General features: G+C 31.5%; 1 protein-coding gene across 3 annotated transcripts; it reads left to right on the top strand.

Annotated features, from left to right (window-relative positions):
* Positions 1-151: 151 nt before the first annotated feature.
* On the top strand, positions 152-22,559 carry LOC127698622 (uncharacterized). 3 transcript variants are annotated; one of them, XM_052202179.1, is made up of 6 exons: positions 152-234; positions 10,398-10,510; positions 12,979-13,174; positions 13,938-14,071; positions 14,785-14,888; positions 18,380-22,559. In XM_052202179.1, exons 3-6 carry the CDS (start codon positions 12,985-12,987, stop codon positions 18,570-18,572), a joined length of 621 nt encoding a protein of 206 aa, XP_052058139.1. In that variant the 5' UTR covers positions 152-234; positions 10,398-10,510; positions 12,979-12,984; the 3' UTR covers positions 18,573-22,559. The 3 variants fall into 3 exon arrangements, with proteins under 3 accessions (XP_052058139.1, XP_052058140.1, XP_052058138.1); XM_052202180.1 differs by having other exon boundaries at positions 158-210; positions 14,800-14,888; XM_052202178.1 differs by having other exon boundaries at positions 158-210.
* The last annotated feature ends 2,229 nt before the right edge of the window (positions 22,560-24,788 follow it).

Here is a 24,788-nt window from a genome sequence, read left to right as displayed (position 1 = left end):
CCATTTTGAAGATATTCAGCAATATTGCAAAGCTATTCCAGTTGAATATTGCCATCCATGATACTCTGAAATGTTTAACCTTGATAGTTTGAAATAAGTTTTATATGCTACCATTTCCGGAATTGATGCGTGTTTCCCCGTTCTGTATAGACTTTTAGTCCATAAATTTCCAGTTGAAATTTGACCCAGCTTTCGAAAATTAAGAAGAACGTAAGAGGATTTACTATCAGACAGGTGACCGATTTGAGTGTCAATTTAAAGACGGTAGAGATGTGTGCCATATTATATTTACAGAAAAATTTAGCTACCTTTTACACAGGCACTTGTTTCTATCCATGCCCATGGGAAGATCCACTAATGGCACTATCAACGTAAATAATTTACGTTTGATAGTGGATTTTCCCATGAATAGAATCAACTGCCTGTGATCTTTTAAGGGAATAATCTATTTTTTCGCGTATTATCTATCATTTGTCATAATCAAAAATAAGATAGACAAATTGAATAGCAATGTCCTTTTCTGTACATCACCTTAAATTATGGCTTAAATTAAACCATGACTGTACAATGTTGTCCAATAAATCCGCCCATTGAAGGCATACTAATGATGAACGGTGTTGTTATTGAACAGTTTCGTTAATTGGGTGTGTTGTTGAACAGTTTCGTCAATAGACCAGTTTCACATAAGCGACTAATCAACCCTGGTCTCCAAATCATATGCACGTTTTTTGTTTAAAACTGCCCGCGATAATTAACGATATCATACGTGACGGGGTTATCCGATTGACCCTAACATTTGGCAACACAATAATAAATCAACCGATAAAACACATCTCTCTCTCTTCGTGTGTGCTGGAGGCAGGTAAAAAGATGATAGCAAACGTAGCTATTTGAGAAGATGTCACTGACGTCATAGATATAATAGCTGTTATATTTTTGGCAATTCCTGACATTAAACAATTGTATATTAACACATGCAACTGTATTTCATTGGGACGAATAAATTTATATATTGGTCCCAGATTATTTAATTTTAACATGTTTAAGTTATTAATAATCATTTATTTTATATATTAAAAAAAATAGTATGAATTTTATACAGAATATGAATATTCAAAATCTTATTGAGAAAAGAAATCAGAATAACCTAAATTTAAAATAAGAAAATGTGATATGATTGCAAATGAGAAAACTATTCACCAGAGACAAAAATGACATAGATGAAAGCAACCATAGGTCATCAAATGGCCCCAAAACAAAGGTCTGGAAATGGTCATATTTGCCAGTCATGGCCTAAACTGAAAGCTATTTGTCCTAAACGAAAAATTGGGATTTAGGACAAATTTTATTTTTTTACAGAAATGATTTTGGTCATTTTATTGAGATCGGGTTTCTTAATCGCCATTTTGCACTTGTTTTTGTTTTAAAATCCCTTTCCTGTAATAGAACTTCCACTCCAGTATAGTTTGATAATCCTGAGGGCCCTCCTAATAACTATATTAATGCCTCCGGGAAATATTGGCTAATGATCGCTAATCACTTTTTACCTGTGTTTTTAATTCACACCTGACATTGATCACAAGCTCAGAACTAATATATCATAAGGAAATTAAAATTCCATGACAACTGTATTCATTATTAATTTCTATTCAGCAAAGACTTCAATTATTCTGATTTAAAAATTCAAACTTAATTAAATTTACGTAGAAAAAAGTAATTTTTCACGAGTAACACATGTGCTTTATTTACTATGTAATACGCATGCGTGAAATTGTCTTCTCCAGATTAGACACTTAATAGTAAAATGCAAAATTTTTTCATGCTAAATTAAACGAGTGCAACTATTATCTGTTATATTCAAACACTTTCAAAGGTAATAAAATAAAAAGCCGGTGATTTCCTGTCAATTTGATAAACAAAACGAATCTCGGAAATGAATCTGTAATTACTCGTACTTTAGTATTGTCGCAAAACTTCTGGTTTTAATTTCGTCTTCAAAATCGAAGGAAACCATGAACATTAGTGATGTCTGAGAAATAACCTTTTTGAGTCATTAAAATCATTTCAATTTTAAACTGTTGCCTTCCATAAACTGTTTTTAGAAAAATGGGAAGAAAATTCACGAAGTAAATACGATGAAACAGACAATACAAGTTCGTTGATGCTATGAATATCTACTCTAGTGTGATATCGACAATTTGAAATAAAGGCAACAACTTTTAAGTCATCTGAAAATGTCCGATATTGTGTGAAAAAATTTCCGGATCCTTGCCCCAACAATGAGAAAAATCCATACTGAATAGCAAGCTATAAAAGGTCCCGACACAAAACAATTCAAACGAGAAAATAAGTTTTCATGTTGTTGTAAAGAGTTCATAACAGTTGTATTTATAAATGAAATTGTTTTTAAAACAAAAGAATAAATCTTGCAGTTGCTATCTTTTGCTTACATTTGTATCAGTTTGATTATTTGTGAAAAGAGAAAGATATTTTGTTACAGAGGCGGATTTAGAGGGGCCCACCCTTTTCTGGGAAAAATTTGGTTGATTATATAGGGAATCACTGAAGCATGACCGGAGCAGGCCCCTTCTTAGGCAGTCAGTGGGCCCCCACTTATGAAAATTTCTGGATCCGCCACTGTGTTAAAAAGAAAACAACCTATACATCAGAAATACATTTAATATCAGTTCCGTTCCTGTATCAATTCGCTCTGTGTGAGTTACCGTTAACAATTCACAGTTTTTCTCAAATATTTTTTACATCTTCTTGTAACATATAAGGGTTACTGCCTACAATTAGGTGTAGTATACCATAGACTCGAACTTTTAATCTTTAAGAATGTAGCTATTAAATAAACAAAATTTCCACCTAAGATACATGTAGTATGGAATTATAAACTAAAAATAATAGAATTTTTCCTAATATACTTTCCAAAGATATAGTATATATTATGATATGTGCAAAAATATAAAAATACAAGTCAATGATAGGTCACCAAGCTTGTTTTCAAGCTACCGGCTGTGAAAATATGAAACATTGTGTATGGATTATACAGAGAAAGAGTATCATTATATGAATATTTGAAAGTAAACTAAATGATAGAATTTTAAAATAAAATGTGAGAAGATAGCTCTTATGAAATGCTTTCAGAATACCAAGAGAAAAGATGGGGTCACCATGCGTTTTATTTTGCTAAAGCATACATGTCATATAACATATTTAGAACACTTTCCTGTAAATTGGTATAGACATGTGCATTTGTTTCAAATATTTCTGTATCAGTATATTTTTTAGACGGTCTTGACAATGAAATTCAGGTTTATCTTCAATTTTCAAACATCAGACTTTTAAACAATGCATTAAATACCATTTTAATTTCTAGGCTATGTTCATGATCGACCTTGTCTAGGCAGTGGTTCAGTGCCAACATCCAGAGTAATTATCTACATATTTTCAACTTTTTCAAATTCTATATATATTGCATATCTCAGCATAATTTGTGTCCAAAATTTTATAAAAAAAAGGGATACAAGTAATAACATTTCAAATTGATTTAAAAAAAAACCCAATGATTTAAAAAGAGACAGTTATTTTAGAAATGAAGATCCTGACTAGTCAGAGCTGAAAATAAATAATTTTGCCCAAGGCAGGATGAAAAAGAATAATCTGCAACACAAAATGCAGGAAATAGTTGTGTGCATAAGTTAAATAAATTTTCGTGCAGCAAAAAAAAAAAAAGAATCTGTAGCAACTGGGACAATCAATATTGACAGTATACTAATCTCAGTTAGCAAGCAACAGATGAAGACAAATATTCAATCTGAATAAATACTTCTAGCTTCCGTCAGAATATCAAATGGTCGTCCCCTCTTTAGTAACTGTATGTAGAAAAGGGTAGTACGTTTTTATCTATTGTCACCTGGTGAAATTGTACAAGGTAAAACTATGATTCCAGATGGCTAAGGTGTTTATTGACGTCTTAATTTATTACCTAATATATGGATATGAAGTGACCCCCGCTTATTTATCTAATGTATTCTTGCTGCTACGTGAACGACTTCAGCGTGAATCCAAGCATTTCTTCGGACAATTAAAGGTACAAAGTTGGGCGGCATATCAGATCGTCTGTTACTGCTATCAAAAACACAACAGTAGACCGTGTTAAAATCTTTTAATGTGACATTGTTAAAACAGTTGTCTCGTCAATACATATTTTGATTCAAATGCTCCTAATGTTGCATGTACATGTAAACGCAAACACTTAATCAGGTGATTATTTTCCAGGTCTGCATGGTCACCGCTTATCAACCGTAAGCCCCCAGTCGATGAATTCTCTGGGATTATCGCATGATTTCATAGATTGGCTAATTAGGTTAGACATGCACTGTTACCGTAAATGTGAAACTGGTGTATTGGTGTTGTTGTTAAACAGTTTTGTCAATTGGTGTTGTTGTTGAACAGTTTCTTCAATTATAAAATTGAGAATGGAAATGGGGAATGTGTCAAAGAGACAACAACCCGACCATAGAACAGACAACAGCAGAAGGTCACCAACAGGTCTTCAATGCAGCGAGAAATTCCCGCACCCGGAGGCGTCCTTCAGCTGGCCCCTTAACAAATATATATACTAGTTTAGTGATAATGAACGCCATACTAAACTCCAAATTGTACACAAGAAACTAAAATTAAAAATAATACAAGACTAACAAAGGCTAGAGGCTCCTGACTTGGGACAGGCGCAAAAATGCGGCGGGGTTAAACATGTTTATGAGATCTCAACCCTCCCCCTATACCTCTAGCCAATGTAGAAAAGTAAACGCATAACAATACGCACATTAAAATTCAGTTCAAGAGAAGTCCGAGTCTGATGTCAGAAGATGTAACCAAAGAAAATTAACAAAATGACAATAATACATAAATAACAACAGACTACTAGCAGTTAACTGACATGCCAGCTCCAGACTTCAATTAAACTGATTGAAAGATTATGTCTTCATCATATGATTATCAGGCACAATCCTTCCCGTTAGGGGTTTAGTATCATACCATCATAACATATATGAGAAGAACATAACCCGTGTCATAGTATACCGTGTTCTTGATTGAAGGCTCAATTCTATGTAAATTGTAATTTTTTTAATGAAAAACAACGTTAAAGGGGCATTAGCTAAGGCCAAAAAAAAATATATGTCTGTTTAAGGTTACATACTTTCAAAAAATAGGGTAGGTAGGTCGGTATTTCCATTTTATTTTTTGTGACATGATTTTGAGTCATGCGGTTTCGTCTTGTCGTGGTCCGAGTTGATCATGGGCCAATTTTACCCGTTATTTTAATGATTGGATTATTTACCTTGGTTATATGATTGAAAAAAAATGGCGGCAAAGTGTTTATTTCATCACACGAGTTGCGAATTTCCTTAAAATAGCTGTCATATTCACAATTGTAAACATTGGGATGTATCAGGCTATTGATTTATATTATTGGCAACACTAACTTCGCTTTTGACACGAGTTCAGTTTATTTTTCACTTTACGACAGAAATAAAATGACTAAGGGTCGGCGCTCAAAAGTAGAGTTGGTCGGGTATAAACCGTAAACAGGCATATATTTGTTTTTGGCCTAAGAGATACATGTGAATAAAAAAAATTAGATATGATGTTTTTTTTGTTCAATCATTAATGAAAGTGAAATATTGAAATGATAATTCGCTTTCAGCAGCCAATTTGTTCAATTTTGCCAAATACGCTAAGAAACATCGCTGATGAATTATTCACTTGCAAGTGAATAATTTGACCTCATTGAATCTGTATTTAGGTGAACTTCAATTTAACCCCTTAGCTGGCGATGGGTATGCATGTATTCAGGTATTAAAAGGAAAAGAATGTCAATATTGAAAGTGAAACAAGGATGAACCATTCGGTTGACTGATTCGATCCACAATAAAATCATTCTTATTCAGGTAAAAACAATGATAAACATACTTTTTGACCTACAATATGAAATCAAACAGACATAGAAAAATCCAATTGCATGTTATATTTTTATTTATGTTTATACCGGGTTATATGTTCGTCTGCAATCTTCTGAGGTTATCTCGATTGTTAATTAGATGGCGTCTAGACAAAAATACAAACGAAATGTTGATACATATTATCGAGTCCATGCATTGTTAATTGTTTATTTGAGACTTTCTGTAATTTGGATATACGTTGAAGTATGTTATAAATAAAATATGAGAATTTGAGTCAAATAGCATGAATATATATATATAGGTGAACACGAATTTGACAGCTAATGCCCCTTTAAACAATCCAAAAATATACAAAACAAGAAGGCTAAATAGCTGTCAGTATTACTGCAAGTACTCTTTAATCGGTACAATGTGAATATTGTTTTTATTTTACTGTTTATTCATTTATTTTCATGAGTACCAATTTTCGTTGATTTAGGCAAACTTGTATTTTCGTGGATATTTGATTTGTTGATTTGCGCATGCCCAAATGTGTATACAATGCCTTCAGAAAATGTGTATGATGTTGAACACTTAAATTTGTAGTCTATGTTTACTGATGAAAATCTAAAAAATGGGTATCTGACGAATAATAATTAATCCACAATACTTGGGTTTTTTTCTTCATATTGCTTTATAGAGTTAAGCCATTGTCAAGTTGCCCCAACTGATTTTTGTCGAGCCTGCGACTTTTGTCGCAGAAAGCTCGACATAGGGATAGTGATCCGGCGGCGGTGGCGGCGGCGGCGGCGTTAGCTAACTTCTTAAAAGCTTTATATTTTAGAAGGTGGAAGACCTGGATGCTTCATACTTTGTATATGGATGCCTCATGTTACGAAGTTTCCGTCAGTCACATGTCCAATATCCTTGACCTCATTTTCATGGTTCAGTGACTACTTGAAAAAAAAGTTAACATTTTTTGTTATGTTAAATTCTCTCTTATTATAAGTAGTAGGATAACTATATTTGGTATGTGCGTACCTTGCAAGGTCCTCATGCCCGTCAGACAGTTTTCACTTGACCTCGACCTCAATTCATGGATCAGTGAACAAGGTTAAGTTTTGGTGGTCAAGTCCATATCTCAGATACTATAAGCAATAGGTCAAGTATATTCGGTGTATGGAAGGACTGTAAGGTGTACATGTCCAACTGGCAGGTGTCATCTGACCTTGACCTCATTTTCATGGTTCAGTGGTTATAGTTAAGTTTTTGTGTTTTGGTCTGTTTTTCTTATACTGTATGCAATAGGTCTACAATATTTGGTGTATGGAATGATCGTAAGGTGTACATGTCTAGCTAGCAGGTGTCATTTGACCTTGACCTCATTTTCATGGTTCAGTGGTCAAAGTTAAGATTTTGATTTTTGGTCTTTTTTTCTAATACTATATGCAATAGGTCAACTATATTTGGTGTATGGAAATATTTTATGATCTATATGTCAGTCGCGCAGGTTTTATTTGACCTTGACCTCATTTTCACAGTTCATTGCTCAGTGTTAAGTTTTTGTGTTTTGGTCTGTTTTTCTTAAACTATAAGCAATAGGTCAACTATATTTGTTTAATGGAAGAATTGTTAGCTGTACATGCCTGCCTGGCATGGTTCATCTGACCTTGACCTCATTTTCATGGTTCATTGGTCAATGTTTAGTTTTCTTGGTTAATGTTAAGTTTATGTGACAGTTGTAATAAAGCTTTATATTAAGGACTATCAACATAATATCAGTGATTAGTAAAGAAGGCGAGACATTTCAGCGTGTGCACTCTTGTTAAAGTTTGTTCTTATGTTATGCTGTTACACCACTATCTCAGGTTTGGGGGGAGGGTGTGAGCACTCACAAACATGTTTGACCAAGCAACATTCTTTGTTAACCCGTCCCAAATCCAGAGCCTGTAATTCAGTAGTTGTCAATGGTTCATGTCTGTCATATAGTCATGACTCACTGTTTTTTTTAAATATTGTATTTTTATAAATCAGGCCGTTAGTTTTTCCTTTGAATTGTTTCACATTTTTCATGTTGGGCCTTTTATAGCTGACCCAGTTTGGGTTTTTCTCACTATTGAAGGCTACATGTATATGTGGTTTAATACCTATAATTGCTTATTTTTTTGTCATTTGAACTATGGTGGATAGTTGTCTCATTGGCAATCATACCACATCTCCTTAATTTTGTAACAATGTTTTTAATGGAGACCACCATTAAAATAAATCACCCAATAACTAGATATTTATAAAAGTTTCTTTGAATATAACAACAGGAAAACCTTAATTTAAAATTTCAGGATTGTCCATGAGGGTATGAATGCCCTTTACCGTCAGGCGTCAAACGGTCATTTTCGGCTACCGTTAGCGTCAAATTGGTTCAAATTTTACCGCGATTCGTCAACATATCCTAACGTGATACGTCAGAGGTCTCAAATAATTATCGTTACCGTAATTTTTGGAAAAAAATTAACGTGGTTCGTCAAAATCTGTCGATTTTTTTATCGTCTTGAAGAAAGTCTTCTTTTGTCGTAATGCACCAAAAATTACCGTTAACGTCATTTGGCAAGATTTTTTACCGTTATTCGTCATGAAGGTACCCCCATTACCACCCTCGTCCATGGTAGTTTGATTGGTTCTTCATGTTTGTTGGAGCTTAATACCAGTGAATACTGTTCAAGTAGATTTTTTTGTCTTGGTTCCCTAGAAAATTTTACTTCAAAATAAAAACAAAATATAGAAAAATTCTCTAGATTTATTTTAATTGTTTGAGATGTTATTTAAAGTAAAAAAATGTCAATGATCAGAACGAGCTCAACAAATTCAAGTAAAAAACATAAATGATCAAGACGAGAACAACCCAATTTAATCTAAAAATGATCAACATATATACAAACAGAAAAACTTTAGTATGTACACCTGAGTTTCATAAATCTTATATTATCATGGTCAGTTGATTAGGATTAGCAATCAGATTTTATTCTAAGATGCACCAGAAATGTAATTATTAATTTTTTATATGAACCAAACAGGTTGAGAATGGTTGATTGATTGCTGTTTTCTGAACGTTAAATGAATACAGACAGGGAAAGTCTGATAAAATAGAAATAAATGATATGGGATCTAAGGAATAAAAACACAGGCCCAGCCGCCAAAAAGGCAAATGAAAAAAAAAACGGACGAAAGAATTTCAAAATCCTTTGGTTTTCTTATTTTCCCTTGCTATCCAATGAAAAGACTTTGAATTATAAAATTGATGTAACCTACTTGTATGAAAACATTCACAATTATTTGACCAAAGTTATTTTTCACAGGCAAATTGCAATTCAATATTTGATCACCTATTTGGTTATCTCTTCATTGACTTCAAAACTTAGTACACATAACCTAAATGTAACATTGAAAAACATTGCAAGTGCCATCTATATGTTTTTGGGCTGTTTTGTTGTAGGGTTGCTACATGTATCTCATTGATTTAAATGCTTCATCTCATATTTATTCACTTAAAAACACCAACATAAAAACAAATTTTATTTCAAAACAGTTTTAGAACCATACAAATTTACGTACAGTGTAATACTTCATTCAAGATTCATTGAGAAATTCTAGGGAAGATACTTTTCTTTTGGACAAGTACAATTCATAGATTCACTTGACTGTGGACAAGTGCACAAAACAAATATTTCCACACCCCTGTCTCTACAAAGCTCATTATTATATTAGGATGATGTGGTTTGATTGCCAATGAGACAACTATCCTATATGTCAACCCTTTTTGTAATAGATACACATACATGTATAGTAAATGTCAATATTTGAACAGCATGATTTCCATATGCTTTATAGTTCATCTAAGAATACAAGATTTACTATTAATATGAAAAAAGAAAATGAGTTCTTTATTCTATTGAAATAATTTTTTGTATACCTGTTAATAAAGGCTATATATATTTCCTTGAAGTTGATCAAAACTAAGGCAGACATCATTTTACATCACAAACAATAATGACACAAATATGATTTTTTTGGGAGCAGATTTTCCAGACAAGCAGATTAACCAGACTCGTCACTTAATGGGGATTATTCACTTTTATGTGTATTATTCCCAAAATATGGTACAGTGTATCAATTTTCAGTGATTGAAATTTGAATTTTGTATTTCATTATGATATATATGTATTTCTTGGTACATGTAAATGGCAATCGTTTGTTTCTTTAAGACATAAGACTTGCATAACTTTATTATCATGATTATCATGATTATGATGGCTACTAAATGTCAAGAAGGAAATATATTACATGCATATTGAGGACGAAAATATTCATGAAAAGTTAATTCTAAACTGTTGTGCACACAGTAGTATGTACAATTACCAGACTTAACAATGATAATTTGATTATTTACAGGTCTTTAGATTCATGCCTTAAAATCTATCATGGCAGAGATGGAATTGCTAAACTGGAAACTGTGTTATATATAACTGAATTGATTTTGATTTAAAAATGTTTGTGTGAGTAAAGTAAGTACAATATATTGTATTGTCTCCCATGTTTAATACCATTACAAAAAAGTTCACACTATACTTACAATGAAGTTATTTAATTGTCAGTCAAGTTTGTGATATTCAATTAGATTTATATAATAAAATCTAATGATAGGGTCAGCGGAAAACTTAAATGTCAGGGTAAAATGATTCTAAAATGTCCCAGGTAAAACACTGACTATGTTGTTTCGTATGTTAATTGTGTTTATTTCCTGCCAAAGGTCATGGTTCTCTATGAGTACCCTGTCATCCTCCACAAATAAATACTGGTTTCCTTCAAATTAAAAAACTCACATTTATCACCTAAAAATGTTCCTTTTATCTAATTACATTACATTCTGAGGCGTATAAGAAGCCTGAAAACGGCCGGTGTTTATATTTGACACTGGAAGCATACATTCGTTTAGTTGCCAAAGGCGATAACATCATTTCGCAGAATTTTTGTTTTATGAAATTTTACACCAAAATAATGACTGAAATGAACTAATTTGTTTATTTTGCATTAGAATTGAGATAACCGTATTGTATTTAAAGCTTGGCTTAAGTAAAACTTGGTTTTATAGTTGCAAATATCTGTTTACCAGCTCTGCTATGTGTCACTAGGTAAACTTAATTTGCGACAGTAAAACCCACGTTTTACGTAGGCCAAGCTTCAAATACAATACAGTATCTCTTAAATATATTTTTACTGAATCACTTACTTAAATTATCTTCCATCCCATCACTCCTTTAATTAGTATATATTCTCCATTTTTTAAGTCTCACTAGTTTATAAGTTGCACAGCTGTTTTTTAAAGAAAAAAACTAATTTCATCTGTAATATATATAAAATCAACCTTTTACTTTATTGGTTAAACCATGACAGCTTTTATTGCACTTTTAGTGAACTTTAATTTGATATTCAGATATTCACAGGTAGAGAAAACAACAGAAACAGGCCCCTCTAAAATTATTATTTAAAAAATCTGATTGCGAAATACATGTAGCTAACTTGTCATGATCATTACAACAGTTAACTTTTTAAGTCTGTAATCCCATTTACATCAACAATAGATAGTGATTTCTTTGTTGTGCATGTAGTTAACAGAGTTTTTACTGTAAATTTAGGATTTTAATAAAAGTATATTTGCAAATAAATGTTTATAAAGGCAAAATAAACAAGAACATACCTCAAAATAAAGAATCTTTTGCTTCATGTTCTAATACTGGTCCTAAATTTCTTGATGTGACTGTGTATATATTTCTTTTTTTATTTTAAGACTTGATGCAGACAAATAGTGTCATTATTATGTTTTATTTTAGGACTTGATGCAGACAAATAGTGTCATTATTATGTTCTATTATAGGACTTGATGCAGACAAATAGTGTCATTATTATGTTTTATTTAAGGACGATGCAGAAAAATAGTGTCATTATTATGTTTTATTTTAGGACTTGATGCAGACAAATAGTGTCATTATTATGTTCTATTTTAGGACTTGATGTAGACAAATAGTGTCATTATTATGTTTTATTTTAGGACTTGATGCAGACAAATAGTGTCATTATTATGTTCTATTTAAGGACTTGATGTAGACAAATAGTGTCATTATTATGTTTTATTTTAGGACTTGATGTAGACAAATAGTGTCATTATTATGTTCTATTTTAGGACTTGATGCAGACAAATAGTGTCATTATTATGTTCTATTTAAGGACTTGATGCAGACAAATAGTGTCATTATTATGTTCTATTTTAGGACTTGATGCAGACAAATAGTGTCATTATTATGTTCTATTTTAGGACTTGATGCAGACAAATAGTGTCATTATTATGTTCTATTTTAGGACTTGATGTAGACAAATAGTGTCATTATTATGTTCTATTTTAGGACTTGATGCAGACAAATAGTGTCATTATTATGTTCTATTTTAGGACTTGATGTAGACAAATAGTGTCATTATTATGTTCTATTTTAGGACCTGATGCAGACAAATAGTGTCATTATTATGTTCTATTTTAGGACTTGATGCAGACAAATAGTGTCATTATTATGTTTTATTTTAGGACTTGATGCAGACAAATAGTGTCATTATTATGTTCTATTTTAGGACTTGATGCAGACAAATAGTGTCATTATTATGTTCTATTTTAGGACTTGATGTAGACAAATAGTGGCGTTATTATGTTTTATTTTAGGACTTGATGCAGACAAATAGTGTCATTATTATGTTCTATTTAAGGACTTGATGCAAACAAATAGTGTCATTATTATGTTTTATTTTAGGACTTGATGCAGACAAATAGTGTCATTATTATGTTCAATTTTGGGACTTGATGTAGACAAATAGTGTCATTATTATGTTCTATTTTAGGACTTGATGTAGACAAATAGTGTCATTATTATGTTCTATTTTAGGACTTGATGTAGACAAATAGTGTCATTATTATGTTTTATTTTAGGACTTAATGCAGACAAATAGTGTCATTATTATGTTTCACTCACGTTCTGGTGTGGCTAGAGCTCATAACACCAGGTCTGGATTACACACATTTTTTGGTCTTGTACAACATAGAAAACAGACATTACATCGAGCCATAATTCTGTGTACTGTGGCCGCTGTATTTATTTTGGTTGGCAGTATACTAACTTGGCTTGGTAAGTTATGTCTACATGTAGTTGCAATGAAAAATTACTGCAATGATATCAATTTGGATCTATGGATTTTTTTTTTAGAATTTTCTCATTTCTCATTGATATTTACCCAATTTCTCCTTTTATTCATACTTATTTTTGTTTTACATGTACATAAATATAGGGAGTTGTATGCTGTACCATGTATGTTACTGAATCAGCAACACATTATACTTAAAAGACATAAAGATTTCAGTACTAAACATATTTGCTAATGTAAAGTTACCTTTGTAAGTTTTCCTACTGAAGGTTGTTGGTTCTCTCCGGACACTCTGGCTTCCTCCACCACAAAAAACTGTAGCCACAAATAACACAATAGTAGTGAAAGTGGCATTCATCACCAATCAATCAAACACTACAGTTACATGTAATTACATAAACAATAAAGTGGAGAGGATAGTTGAGAATTTGTTTATACTGATTGTTCAGGAATATGAAATTGTCATTCAACAAATAGAAAAACAAAGGATATGGCTTTTTTTGTAATGACTTCTTTCAAATCCTCATTTTTGTAATTTCCAGTAAACCAAAGTAAATGTACTTAGTATAAGTAGTGGATATCATACTTGTCTGACTGTGTCTTACTTTTCAAGCATAACTTTAAAGTTTCATAGAGTGGAAAAACCCACTTGTGGTTTTCAAATGCATTATTTAAGAAGTTTTCCAGTACTGAAAGACTAGTATGCCATGATACAACATTTAAAAATGTATGATTTTTTGGTTTTAGCCTTCAAGGATATATTTGGCAACAGAGTAACAGGACCAGTTTTTCTAGGTTTAGCCTTCATATTAATACTCCTTGCTATCCAGAGATTTGTACAAGCAAAGAAACATATAGCCCAAAGTAGAAATGAACAACAGGTGAGATATCCAACAAATATAGGATTTTACGGTATTTCAAGTGAGCTACCAGTGGTGGATCCATTGAGAGTACAGGGGCCCTTTTGATCGCCAAAAAAATACTTATATCATGTTTATCACGATTTCTGGATCTGCCCCCCTCCCCCCCTTTTCTAAATTTCTGGATCCACCCCTGGCTAAAAAATGCAAATACATGAATCAGTGCTCAAATTAATGATTTGTTGCATGAAATTTGAATTGACAAGTGTGATGTAAAGTATATTTGTACAATGTTTAGACAATGGCAGTGACTGGGAAAGGCAGGTTCCATTGACCATATTTATTTGATATACATAGTTTTCAGTTGATGACCTTTGAAATTGCAGAATTGCTCATCAGATTTCAATATTTTTAAGAGAAGATATAGTACACTGGGTCATAAAAATCTTTTGTTATGTGGCAAAATAGCCAATTTAAATTTTCTTTCCCAATCACTTGACTCCATATCTTTGTTTCATCAGAAAGCAATTATAATCACCTGGTACCCATACTTTTTAAATTCATATAACTAGTTCTTGAAATAAATTTCATAGATATTTGCATCAATCTACTTGTTTTTTTATGCCCCCTGCCGTCACCGGATGCCATTTACCATATGTTCTGAGTAATGTGACTGTAAGCATGGTCAGAGTATGTGAAATTGCAAGCTATAGATTCAATGTTAATTATTACAGAATTTTAATTCTCAGACAGTAGGAGTTGTTTTAGAAGAAGACAATGGAGAAGGTGGTGCTATTACAGTTATAATGGATAGTCTGCAATTCAGAAATGCTTGGAGGTAAGTACAGAAAAATCAGTCACTACAACATGTAACTTATGAATTAATCCCTTCTTAATTATAAAGATCAAACAGCCTATTCTGTGCTACCAGTGATTTTTTCTTTAAATTTTGTTTGAACGTATTTCATAATTTTGGGAACAAAATATGATGAAAAAAATTGGGGGTCACCAACTTCGTTTTGTCACTATAGCAACCTCAGTTTCGTGTTTTTTCCCCCCAATATGAACAATATTTGGTTGTTTTTTAAAAACTCAAATAATGGAATAATATCAAACCTACAAGCATAATTCTTTTTTCACGTTAAACAGAAGATTTGTGTGTATCAATTAAAGATTCTAGAATTTAAGATTTTTGGTGTTTTGATCTTAAAAAGTATAATTATTTCATTCCGCCCAAAAATAATACATAAGAATGAAAAACGTTTCTAATATCACAAATTATCTACCAGTGATTTCTTCATAATATTTCAAGAAGGAAAGTGCTTTGTGTACTCAAAAGCCCCAAAAAGTATATTGTCACCAACCTTTCAAAAAGGTTATTAGTAATTTTCATGTTTTTACTCATTTGTTTTTAAGAAAAGAGTTTTCTTTCTTCAGAACACTGAATCAGACGTCATTGTACAAGTTTTTCGCAATTTTCACAAAAATCACATATTAGACGTTTTAAACCCACATTTGAAGTTTCAATTATAACAACAATATTCAGCTTCTTTATTATCATGTGATACAAGAGGTTACATTTATGTATCAGTATTTGTCAAATCTCATTCTGTTGCCATACAATATTAGCCGTTAGAAACACCTTCCGTTGGAATGTAAAATTGTTCGAAAGCACCTTCTACTCCGCTTCGAAAAGTAAAGTTTAATTTAGCTTCCTCCTTCTCTTTGACAAAATTATTGGACAAAAAAAAAATGAAAATAAAAGATGACACTGACTATCTTCTAGACTATTGGACCTGAGACTAATATATGTGTTATAGTAGTCTCAGATAGGAGTAATTGGACTATAGTATATTAGACTTTAGAAGCGTTAGGGTTTATTTTTGCTCCTCACTTTCAAAAATTTGCCCCAGCATATTTTTAAGTCCACTCCTTCCCCACTGTAGTATTGATGGCCAGACAGAATCAAGGATGGACTACAGTATACCATAATACGTCCCAACTCAGACAGGAGAATAAAAGAAATGTTTCACTAGCTATTTGTGGCGCTCAATTTCAATTTTTGATGCATACGTCATATTGGAATCTGTGAAATACGCGAAATGGGACGTTCTAATCTGCTGCTGTTTGACAAGCTGGAAACATCATAAAGCTTTCATGTCACAATCAAGTTGCATTAGCTAATGTGCACAAACAATAGGCTGTTTGGTCTTTAAACTATCGGGGAAAGTTTTGGTTATGTTGAAATTGTTTCTGTTTTTGACACCTATAAAAAATTTTAAAAAAGCATTATCAGAAAAGTACTTTTTGTTAAACTTGTCTGAAATAGGTTCAGGAGAAAAAAAATACTCATAAGTCATGGTTCATTGGTCAATATAGGATTTCCATGATTTGGTCTGTTTCTTTTATACAATAAGCAAAAGGTCATCTATATTCGGAGTATGGAATGATTGTATTAAAGGTGTACATGTATAATTTCCGATTTGGTTTATCTGACCTTGACCTCATTTTCTTGGATCATAAATGTTAATGTGATACTTGTAGTAAAACTTTATATTTAGGACTATCAACATAAAATCAATGGTCAGTATAGCAGGCGAAACTTTATATTTAGGACTATCAACATAAAATTAATGGTCAGTATAGCAGGCGAGACATTTCAGCGTGTGCACTCTTGTTTTTATGAAAAGAGAGGCTGGTATTTTTTACATGGATTTACTACCTTTTGGTTTTTACCATTGCTTTTAATCTCATCCTGTTGTCATTGTATTACCACTGCTTGTACCTTATACTTATAGCATATTTATTTTTGGTAAATTTTCAGTTGATAAAGTTTGCCATTTTACCATATAAAAATAAGAAGATGTGGTATGATTGCCAATGAGATAACTCTTCACAAGAGACCAAAGGACGAAGATGTTTTAACAACTATACTACGAGGTCTGATGTTAACAACTCCCTTAGCTTATGTTTTTTGCTTTGGTCTTAGCATTTCTAATAAAAGTGCATTCAAAAGGATGATTCTTGATACTACAGATTTGTTATGTTTGAGCATTATAGACAGATATGGCATGAATTTTTATTCATTGTGCATATTTGAAAGGCTTTGTCATTTTGAAATACCAATTGGCAAAAATGTTTTTTCCAAGTTGTAGTTTGAAATCATCTTTCCAAGCTGATCAAAATTTTACGACCATTGCTAATAAAAGGTTGTTAGTATGAAGCAAGTGCAGTGTGAATGCAAATGTGTTTATCATCTTATTGTAATGATGGCCTATCTGTTAAAGGGGCACTAGCTGTCAAAATCTTGTTCACCGATTTGACTCAAATTCTCATATTTGATTTATAACATAATAAAACACATATCCAAATTATAATAAGTCTGAAATAAACAGTTAACAATGCATATACTAGATAATATATATCAGAATTTCGTGTGTATTTTAGTCTAGATGCCATCTAATTAACTATCGAGATGACCTCCAAAAAACTACTGACAGTCACATAACACGATATAAACATAAACATAAATATAAATAGATAGCGACTTCATGCAATTGGATTTTTCTATGTCTGTTTGATTTCATGTTATAGGTTAAAAACATGAATTAAGTTAATTCCCTTTAATATCATGTTTTCAACAAAATTAATGAGAAAGCTTAGGATACTAATTGATGTAATTCCGTAGAATATTGTTACTCTTCACATATTACCAGTTTCCAAAAATTCATGATCTTGAATCTTATTAATTTTCAAAGAATTGAACAATTTTGACTTTCTAAATTTCTTTCAAACAAAGTTTTGGGGTACATAGGAATTACGCTGTGCATTCATCTGTCTGTCTGTCTGTGTGCCTTGTAAGCTCAACTTTCCTTAATGGCTAGATGGATATTGATGAAACTTCACACAAATGAAGAACACTGCCTGGAGGATGTGCTTAAAGGAACATAATCCTATTCTCACATGTTAAATTGGAGATAACTGAAAATTATTTACTTCAATATTGCAATATGTGGTAATAGTCTCTCGTAAGCACAACTCCTCTAATACAAATAGTTGGATACTGATTAAGTTGTAGAACACTTTATGAGGATGTGCTTAGAGACATAATCACTGTCCCAGATATTAAGGGGAGATAATCTAATTGACTTACTTCAATAATGCAATATTTTGTAATAGTCTCTTGTAAGGCAGTAAGTACCCTTTTGTGAGTTCACTCTAGTTAATATATATTGTGGTACTTTTCAAAACCTTGGTGTTCCTCACTCTGTAGGTCAAGTATATATGCATGATGCAACTAGAATTTGATTTTCTGTATATTCATAATAGGGACCCAGACCAAGAAGAAAGTGTGCCCCCATCTTATACAGAAGCTACAGATACCAGTTGTATAGAGCCCCCTGTAGTTGTTCCGGTTGTAAGTCCTGATGAAAATGAGGCACCACCTAGTTATGAAGAGGCAATAGAAGATTCACAACATTCCTTCAGTGATGTAGAAATGTCTGAAAGACAACCAGGATGATTTTGATAAAGAAAAAGCTTGAGTGATTGTAAAAGTCACAATATCATGATTTGTTGTAATTCATAATTTTTCAGTGATTATTGTTAAATGTAGTCCATTCATCACCAAAAAGGAGAAGGTTCACGAAGGTCTAAAATCGGCCCTAAATTTTTTATGGTTTTTATACGCCCGTTTACGGAACGTATAATGGTATACCGTTGTCCGTCGTACCGTCCGTCTATCGCCACCATGTCGGACATTAACTCAAAAACACTTTAGCCAATTTGCATAAAACTTTGGTGAATTATTTATATCTATTCACATCAGCTCCCTTTCATTTTTTATAAATTTTAGATTTTACGTTTCCGAGTTATGGGGGTTTTATTCATTAAAAAAAGGGGGATTTTCCAGTTTTCGGACAATAACTCAAGAATGCTTTCACCAACTTGCAAGAAATTGTGGTGAATTGTTTATATCTATTGACATGAGCTCCCTTTCGATTTTTATATATTTTAGATTTTACGTTTCTGAGTTACAGGGTTTTGTTCATAAAAAAAGGGGGATTTTCCAGTTTTTGGACAAAAAATCAAAAATGCTTTCAGCAGTTTGTATGAAACTTTGGTGAATTGTTTATATCTATTGATGTAAGCTCCGTTTAGAATTTTATAAATTTTACATTTTACATTTCTGAGTTATGGGGATTTATTCATTAAATAAGGGGGGATTTTCCAGTTTTCGGACAATAACTCAAAAATGCTGTCAGCAATTCTCATGAAACTTTAGTGAATTGTTTATATCTATTGATGTAAGCTCCCTTTACATTTTCATAAATTTCTAATATGACTGAGAATTAATTGAACTTTATTTGTTTATAGTCTTGACAACAGATATACTAAGTATTGCGCAACAGCACAGTGTATTGCACAACAGCAAGAAATCTTTAATTGAATATAAATTCAATTCATATAAACAATTTCAAGTTCTTTGACGACATTTATTCAGAAACCTATAATATGTCAAATATTTAATACAATCCAAATTCAGATCTGTATCAAGCTTGAATATTGTGTCCATTTTTGCCAACTGTTCAGGGTTGGACCTCTGCAGGCGTATCCAGCTGCGCTCAGCGAAGCAGTTTATTTAATCGGGCCAAACATTTACAAATTTCACATAGGAATAGTTGCGATATTACTGTTAACACAAAACAACTTCATTTTGGTAGATCACATTAAAAATGACAAAGTATTGACTCCTGAAGTACGCACTATTTGTGTTATAACGTCAGTTTTGGTCAAATTTTCAATAATTCTTAACAGTTTTTTGCATAATTTACTTTGGCCGCCACCCACGATCCAGAAAGAGTTTGTGCTTAGGGATTCAATATCATCATTGGCAACTTTTGATTACTGAACATTTTGGATCCTGAGGTTGCGGCCAAGGAATTCCTCAAGCTTAGGTTCGAAAAATGCACAAAATCATCGTATTTTGACAATATATCCAAAATGTGCTGATTCTGAAGCCAAGAATGAACTCTTATGAAGAGTTTTATTTTAAGAAAGAAGTAAGGTTTTGAAAAAAGATCTATTTAAGAACCAAATTATAGCTATTTTGAAATTTTATGATAAAGTTGAAATTCAAGGCAATATTTGGCCTAAAGTGAACCTTGTCCTTTGAAATTAGAGAAATGAAAAATGGGACCAGAGGTTATAATTTAAAACATCACCCCTAGAAAAAATTAAATTCTTACTCTTGACAGTGAAGGTAAATTTGTTTATTCCTTGATAAGAATTGTAACAATGTAACATATGATAAAACATGAAACTTTTGAAATGTTGAGTTGACCATTATTTTACAGCATAAAGCTATTTGACTTTGACAATCACTTACAAGCTTTTTTTGTTTATGCACACCAGTTTTTGTTATGTTGTTCAGGTACATGAATGATGTGACATTATGAGTTTTGTCAGCAAATCATTTATCAGTATTTCTAGCAACATATCAAAAAATGAAAAGTAACTTGTGTTAATTATAAATGTGAATTAATAGTCAAATCTATTTTAATTGTTGTCAAAAGTGTTATATATATTTTTTGAATGTACCATTTGAGTTGGAAGTCATTAAGACAAAGTTTAATGGATTCTGTCAATGCAACAGTCTGATCAAAATCATATCCTTTACTTTGCTCTGTAAGATTTGTTTATCCCTTCATGTAAGATCTGAAAACATTCCGTAATTGGTCATGCTCAGATGAAATTGTTTGCATATTTTCTTAAAACCAATCAAGCAAAGTGACATGATTACTAATGATGTACAATATAGAAAATGAACAAAACAATGAAACTGCATTGTTAAGTTGAGGAACATTAACAATCAGGTCAGTGCATGAAATCAGAAAGACGACAGGAAATTAAATGGTATGAACACAGAATTTCCCTACTATATTCAGAAATATTTCACAGTTTACCTATCAATATGTTTGATAGTCCACAGTAAAAAATACTGCAAATTATGAAGGGAAAGTTTTTATTGGATGCTTAAAGATCACTGAACATGACCTCTAATGGGATGTTTTTAGATCTTACATGGAGCAACTAACAAATCTAACAGAGCAAATTGAAAGGTCTGATTTTAATCGGATCATCAGTGCTACTTCATACAATTGAATATGATATTTCTCCAATGAAATGATTCTTTTAATTATTGAATTTTGATATATGAAAAATATTCTGTCAGTAATGGAGACTACTGATCTGTTTCTATTTTGACCTCTACTTGTTGTATAGTTATTGTGGTGATTTTTCAGGATATTTACAAAAATCTTTGTTTTTTTGTGTGTTTGTAATGCCAGCTTAACTGGTCACAATTGCTATCACTAAGTCAAAACTGGAGAAGAGCAAAGAACTTTGATGTCCTTATAGATTTTTAACCATAAATATCACTGAAAGAGCAAACCACAGGTTATAAGATATAAAACCTTTAAAAATATGTATAAATTGATAAATATTTTAAAGAAATCAATTTTAACACTGTCCTTCTAAGTCAAGGGTTTAAGTCATTCTTAGTGATTGCTTAATGCATAGATTATGAGATGTTTAAATGTTTTTAATGTCCTGTAATTTTATAGGTTAAACATTTTGTATTCACTTATAGTCATTTAATGTTGATATTTTACTAATGAAATTGTCTATAACTATAAAAAGAAGCCTTTAGAATTTGAAAAATAGGAGTACCTACTGTACCCTATGAAAGTTTACCATTTCTCTTAGATCTTTCATTCAGTACAATTATTATTGGTAGGGAACAAATTTTAAAGTGCCTTTTACGAACCTTAAATTTCTCTTCAGGTACTGCATATTTAAATTAAAAGAGAAAATCTTAATAAACTTATGCATTCTGATACAAAAGTTCATCTGAAACATGGCTGTCTTAAGTAAGGAATCTAGCAATGATTACTTTTGTTCTTGCTTTTGTGTTTAAGGACTATGATCCTGTTCCAAAATGTAAGAGGGGAGATAATCAAACTTAATTACTTCAATCTGTCCGTCTTTCTGTCCATGCTCCTTGTAAGTGCAACTCCTTCTTAATGGCTTCACAGATACAAGCCCTTGAAGTTTTGCATAAAGGGAAATAATTCTAGTCAAACAGCTTGATTGGGAGTTAAGCGTAATATATAGAAAGAACAAATGTATTATTAAAACCATATTTAATAGATCATTGTTATTTGTAGATTGTTTTTGTTAGAATAGATTATGAAAACTTATATTGTATGTTTAGGCCTTTTTCTCATTAAATTAAAAGCATGTCTTCTACAAGGAAAATGCTATATACACACTAAACTTTGAATGAACATTAACTTTTTTTGGGGGGGGGGAAATGTATTTACATCAAGGAAGTACTAAAAATACGTTTGCCATAATTAGCATGAAAATGTCTATTGAACTGCATGACAAATGACTTTTAAAATGTGATGGCCAATTGATTTTCATTAAAAGAATCATATTTACTTTACATTTTTTATTTTTATTTTTTCTCAAAAAAGTGCAATAAAACTGATATTTATATTTTTGTCTTGTTTTTATATGTTTTGTTTGTTGTTGTTTTTTTACAAATTGCATGTTGTGCATTTAATTTTGTATATTGTTATGTGTGTGTCAAAAGGTATTGAACAAGAATATTTGAGCTCATGTTTCAAAAATCATTTCATAATTTTTGAATATTCAAAGTCAAAAGAGATCAATCTTTTTGTTATTAGTTAGTGAATGTAATGTTTGTATGATGCTGAACATTCTGAGGAATCAAGAATGATTTTTGTCCTATAACTATTTTATTTTTTTAAATTTCATAAAATGAATCATATATTTATAGGAAAATGAATCATTTAACCATAGCTTCAATGCATGACATCATAATGGTGCATTACTATTCAGTTATTTTGGACTAGATTAGTCAGTTGAATTCCTTTGCATGTTAAATTTTCTATTTTACTTAAACTGATAAACATCTAATTTTTTTACATCACTTGATGGTTGATTTTGACAGATTGTTTTGCCATTTTATGTTTGCATGTGTATCATTATCACTGTGGCATTGTACTTTTATTTTGATTGATCATTGAATACATAAAAACTGTAGAACTTTGACTGTCAGCAATGGCAGATTCTGGATTTACAAAAAGGGAACCCACTTTGATCTGCCCCTAGTTAGAACTGTTCCAGATAAAAATGATTGTTTGTTTTTGAAAGTACTTGTATTTTAATAATCCTGGTGTTTTATAGCAAAATTCCCAACGGAATAATCTGTAAACTTTATGCGTGTTGTTGAAAGTCAAGAGATTGTCATCAAAGATCCCTATAGATTTTTTTTGGGCTGTTGTTATACATGAATAGGTCAGGATCTCAAAAACGAGCACATCATGTGTTATTTCTATAAGATTGTTATGTCTGTACTATAGTGCGTAACAAGATTTTGTGAGGTGGAAGAATCTGGCCTTAAAATGATCAAATTGACTTTTTATGTACAAAAATAGGCAGATTGGTCATATTTTGACTTTATTAACTCACTGCTTTCATTTTGATTAAATTGGACTGATAACAGCTTAATGAGACTGAAAAATGCTATTTTCCGTTAAAACGCACAAGCTTTTTACCATGCGTAGACTTGCGTAAAATATATTACAATGTTTTTCTTCAAAATAATATATTTTTCAAAGAATGTAACTGTATGATCTGTAAAGTTTCTCAAATTTCTGAAGAATGCGGTGATTCAATATTGTAAAAATTCACTGTATTACAAAAAAATAGTAAAAAAGTAAAAATATCTTGAACTCGTCCAGTGTACAGTTTGATGGTCAATTTGAACCACACTTGTGTTAAAAGAAATGCAAATTAACCAGTTTTCAGATATACAGAATATAATTATACTATAAAGGCATTCAGATTATGAACGTCTAGCAAAGTTAAATTGTGACTTATTATGTATGAAGGTCTGGATGGGTATCTTCATTTCTATATTCTTTAATCTTTAATCTTTTTTTCTTTTTTCTTCACTGACTCAAGACTGACTGTTATATGTACAGTCTGTAGTTAAAGAACATTGGTTTTACCGTATTTATTAAAAACAAATAATAATAAAAATTCAACTTGACCTTTTAATACAATATTAGGACGGAAAACTAAAGACGAACCATAACCATAGTTGTATATCGACAAACAAGAGTAATTTTATAATATCTTAAAGATTTTGTAACTTCGTATCTAGAGTTGTCATCCTTGTCTTCATAAACAATAATTATTGTTACGTAATAAAATTTAGTGAGCTTGTCGAATACATACAGGACAAATTTGAACAGGTGAAGCAATAATGACTTCATCCAATCGAATTGTGTAAGATTTAATAACAATGACCAGTCAATATCAAATAAAGTATTATGGGTAAATTGGGTAAGGAGAAAATGAGACATTTTTTAATACAATTTCTTGTTAATACTACAAAATACGTATCGCCCAAATTTTTGTTATAAGTTCAAAAACCTATAAGATTGTATATGCATCGTTTTTCGATCTCTCATTAGTGTATTTAAAGCAATAGAAAGTTAGGGCTTCAAAAGTCGAGAAAATTATTGACTTTATACAGAAAATTAACCTTCTTAAAGCGTTAATTTATTAACATATAATACACAGATACATTGCAAAATCATTTTTGAAAATACTGCAACAAATTTCATTCTGTTTAAGTGAG

Source organism: Mytilus californianus, unplaced genomic scaffold (genome assembly GCF_021869535.1).
Source record: "Mytilus californianus isolate M0D057914Y unplaced genomic scaffold, xbMytCali1.0.p SCAF_4, whole genome shotgun sequence".
NCBI lineage: Eukaryota > Metazoa > Mollusca > Bivalvia > Mytilida > Mytilidae > Mytilus > Mytilus californianus.
The sequence above is the reverse complement of the archived record's forward strand: the minus strand, read 5'-3'. Positions and strand labels throughout refer to the sequence as shown.

Bases quoted from the DNA above. Each gene is read 5' to 3' on its own strand.
- LOC127698622 (XM_052202179.1), top strand. From the start codon at position 12,985: ATGCAGACAAATAGTGTCATTATTATGTTTCACTCACGTTCTGGTGTG. The intron at 14,072-14,784 runs GTGAGATATCCA...TAATTATTACAG, and splicing joins AAAGTAGAAATGAACAACAG to AATTTTAATTCTCAGACAGT. The intron at 14,889-18,379 runs GTAAGTACAGAA...TATTCATAATAG, and splicing joins CAATTCAGAAATGCTTGGAG to GGACCCAGACCAAGAAGAAA.